General features: G+C 64.4%; 1 protein-coding gene across 1 annotated transcript; it reads right to left on the bottom strand.

Annotated features, from left to right (window-relative positions):
• Positions 1–381: 381 nt before the first annotated feature.
• On the bottom strand, positions 382–3,109 carry LST1 (leukocyte specific transcript 1). Its single transcript, XM_032777001.2, has 4 exons — positions 3,016–3,109; positions 1,817–1,930; positions 1,448–1,470; positions 382–618 (listed from the first exon to the last, which is right to left on the bottom strand). The coding sequence occupies exons 2-4, from the start codon at positions 1,869–1,871 to the stop codon at positions 382–384; spliced, it is 315 nt and encodes a 104-aa protein (XP_032632892.1). The 5' UTR covers positions 1,872–1,930; positions 3,016–3,109.
• Between the last annotated feature and the right edge of the window lie 936 nt (positions 3,110–4,045).

The following is a 4,045-nucleotide window of genomic DNA, read 5'->3' as shown; positions in this document are numbered from 1 at the left end:
ACGAGCCCGGGCGCAGGGCGACGCCTAGTCCAGTGACGTCATAGTCACACTCATTAGCATTTCTGCATAAATTCATATGGAGTGCAACGACCCAGCCCCCTTGCCTGCCCCCCAGCCCTACCCTGATCCCAACCCCATAACTCCTTCCGCTGGTCCCAGCCCTACCCTGATCCCAGCCCCATAATCCCCTCCCCTGCCCCTCAATACAGACACAGATCCCCCCACTGCACCGGACGCTGCCCAGACCCACCATAAGAACCAGTCCTGGAGTATCTGTGATCTCGGTGTGTGATGATTATTGGTGACCAGGTACCTTCGCCCCACCTCCATTATCAGGGACCCCCCTCCTGCTCCCCCTTTCCCCGCGCCCTCCAATACGGCTCAGCAGGCGGCCACCCCTTCCTGGGGATCCTGCACGAGCTCCCCGGAGTCCGCACCCCCATCTGGCTGGCCCTCCCCTTCCCCACCCTCCTCGCCCAGGCCCTTCACTTCGGCCACGGTGGCATAGTCTGTGTGCTGGGGGTCGGGGGGCTCCAGCTGCTGCTCCCCGACCTGCGCTGAGGCCAAATTCTGCAGGGAGGCGTAATGTACGTCGGGGTCCTCCGGCTCTGTGCCGCCCTGGGGGGGAACGGGCACCCCAAGGGGTTAATAATGAGCAACGCCCCTCACTCCCGAACTGCAGCCCCAGCCAGCCCAGCCCTGCCAGTGCCCCTCACTCCCGACCCGTAGCTCCTGCCAGTCCAGCCCTGCCCCCCGACTTCTACCAATGCCCCTCAGTCCCGACCTGCAGCCCCTGCCAGTCCAGCCCTGCCCCCCGACTCCTACCAATGCCCCTCACTCCTGACCTGCAGCCCCCTGCCAGCCCAGCTCTGCCCCCCCTGCCCTACCGGTGCCCCTCACTTTCAACCCGCAGCCCCCTGCCAACCCAGCACCCCTCACTCCCGACCCACAGCCCCTGCTAGCCCAGCCCTGCCAGTGCCCCTCACTCCCAACCCGCAGCCCCTGCCAGTCCAGCCCTGCCCCCCTACTCCTACCGATGCCCCTCACTCCCAACCTGCAGCCCCTGCTAGCCTAGCCCTGCCCCCCCAGCTCTGCCGGTGCCCCTCACTCCCGACCTGCAGCCCCTGCTAGCCCAGCCCCGGGCTCCCCAGCCCTGCCGGTGCCCCTCACTCCCGACCTGCAGCCCCTGCCAGCCCAGCCCTGCCCCCCCCAGCTCTGCCGGTGCCCCTCACTCCCGACCCACAGCCCCTGCTAGCCCAGCCCTGCCAGTGCCCCTCACTCCCAACCTGCAGCCCCTGCTAGCCTAGCCCTGCCCCCCCAGCTCTGCCGGTGCCCCTCACTCCCGACCTGCAGCCCCTGCTAGCGCCCCTCACTCCCAACCCGCAGCCCCAGGCTCTCCCCCACCCCCAGCACAGGTCAGCCGGTGGCCCCCCCTCCTGTCTCTTACCTTCCAAGCCACCAGCTTCTTTACTGTAACAGAAAGTGAACATTGTAACTCTCGACTCCCCTCCCAGAGCTGGGAGAGAACCAGGAGTCCTGGCTCCCAGACCCCCCCTGCTCTAACCTACCTGCCCCCACTCCCCTCCCAGAGCTGGGGAGAGAACCCAGGAGTCCTGGCTCCCAGCCCCTTCCCTTCTCTGACCCACCAGCCCCTACTCCCCTCCCAGAGCTGGGGAGAGAACCCAGGAGTCCTGGCTCCCAGCCCCCGCTCCCCGCTCTTACCCACCAGCCCCCACTCCCCTCCCAGAGCCGAGGAGAGAACCCAGGAGTCCCGGCTCCCAGCCCCCGCAGCTCTAACCCCCCTGGCCCCACTCACCTCGTCTCCTGGCCCGGCACAGGCAGATGGACAGCACCAGGATCAGAACCAGCATGATAAACCCCACACCTGCCGCAGTGGCGACTCCCCAGACCGGGATGGTGCAATTGCCACCTACCAAACACCAACAGGCGGTCAGTGCTGCCCCCCCACAGCTCTCTCTCGCTCCCCCCGGACCTGCGCTGGGGGCCAGGGCCTGGTGAGATCACTGGTCAAATCTGCAGCTTCACCCCACTGGAAGGGGCTGTCAGGAGGGGCCAAAACCGCCGTGAGAAACAGGCTGGTCTAGAGTCAACGCGGTGAAATTCAGTCTAGCGCAAGGGGCATAATATGGCCCGGCAGCAGTTTGATTAACATGGCCCGGCAGCTGTTTGTTTGATTACTCTGGCCCGGCACTTGGCTGGATTCTGTCACTGGCTTTTCCTTGTCTCTCAGGCGCCTGGCGCCTCTGTCTGTCTTGCGGGATGTGAGATTTTTTGCGGGTGGGACTAGACTAGAACCGTGAGACCCAGGCCGGGCGGGAGCGGGTCTTGCGGGGCAGGACGGGACGGGACGGGCTGGGGTTAGAAAACAGCCCCGCGCCGGCACAAAGCGGAGCCCGTTTTAGAACCTGGGGAGGTTGAAAAGCAGCTGGGCAGGGGAAGGGGTTTACTGAGGCCGGGGGCCAATGCTGCGTCTCCACACAAGGCAGCAGGAGACGTAAGCAGGTGCCTCAGGGCGAGTGTGGCTGGAGATCAGGACGGACTTTCCAGGTCTCGGGGCGTTCAGCTTGGCATCGGCACCCACAGGCGGGACGTGGGATCCACTTTCCGGGCGGTGAAGGACCAGGTCTAGGTTGTCTCGGTCCTGTGACGACCCCCCGCGGTCCCTCCAGCCCTCGAGACCATTTTGCCCGGCCCCCTTCTGAGCCTTTCTGAGCATTAGGGAGTCCCCCCCCGATACCCCCCCAAAATGAAGAATTTAGGCACCACCGAGGCAGAGTCAGCGATATTTCGCTGTCACTGAATTGGCATCTCTCACACACCTGCCCCCCAAAATGACCGCTGGTGGAAAACCTGCCCCCCGTTTGGGTGGGGAATTAAGTGGCTCCTTCTCCCCCAGATGAAAGGCTGGAGCCCCCACGCGCCGTCCCGCCACAGGGTCCCCAGGCTGGGATCACCCCCCTCCTGACCCGGCGGGTTACGTGGGGAGAGTCGTACCTTTACATCTGAATTGAGCAGATGAATCCGAGAATGTAAGGCCAGAGAAGGGAGACAGGTCACACACTGGAAGCACAAGGAGAAAACCCAGGAGCCCTGGATCCCAGCCCCCCCAGCATTACAGCAGTAGGCCCCAGGAACACCCCCCCCACACCCCGAAAGGCTCTGACTCTTGGGGCCACGTCCCGTGGGTCTCACACCATGGCAGGGGGCACAGGTGGGACGAACTGGGAACGTTCTTAATGTTTGCTCTGAATACGGCGTTGGTGCCTCGGTTTCCCCTTTGCTGTTTTTAAGTATCTGGCAGAGCAAAGGGCCAGTGCACCTAAGTGCCTGACTCTGTCTCCTAGCAACTGATGGCCTGGGCCCCCCCTCTGCAAAGGTGTTGGAGACAAAGGGATCAGGTGACCTCCTGGCCCGGGAAAGGGGCTGAGCAGAGAGGAGGGGCTGGAGGGGGTTTCAGTCTGGAGTTGGCTGGGGACGAGGAGTGAGGGCAGACGTGGGGGTCTGGCTCACTGCCCCCCAGAATGGACCCGGCCGAGGGGTCCCGTTCTCTGTACCTACAAGCTCTGTTTTAGACCCTGTTCCTGTCATCGAATAAACCTCTGCGTTACTGGCTGGCTGAGAGTCAGGTCTGACAGCAAAGGGGGGGGCAGGACCCTGTGGCCCCCCCCAGGACCCTGCTGGGCGACTCGCTGTGGGAAGCACACAGAGGGGCAGAGGATGCTGAATGCTCCCAGGAGGTGAAGCCGTGGGAGCTGCCTGCCCTGCAGACAGTCTGCTCCGAGGGAGAGGAGGCTCCCAGAGTCCTGCCCGGCTTCACGGGGAGCAGTTCCCGAGCCCGGGGGCTCCGTGACAGCAGGCGAGGCACCCGCGCTTCAGCCATTTCAAACCGGTGGGGAGCAGACGGTGGGGCTGGGGGGTGGATGGAGGGACGGTCTCTGTGGGGATGCATAACTCACGGGGTGAGGGGTGTGAATGGAGGTGGGGGGTGGCTGAATGGAGGAGGGGATAGACGGGTGGGGGGATA

This window comes from Chelonoidis abingdonii, chromosome 12, assembly GCF_003597395.2.
Source record: "Chelonoidis abingdonii isolate Lonesome George chromosome 12, CheloAbing_2.0, whole genome shotgun sequence".
In the NCBI taxonomy this organism is placed as follows: Eukaryota; Metazoa; Chordata; order Testudines; family Testudinidae; genus Chelonoidis; species Chelonoidis abingdonii.
Note: the sequence above shows the minus strand (reverse complement) of the source record. Positions and strands in the feature narration are given on the sequence as shown.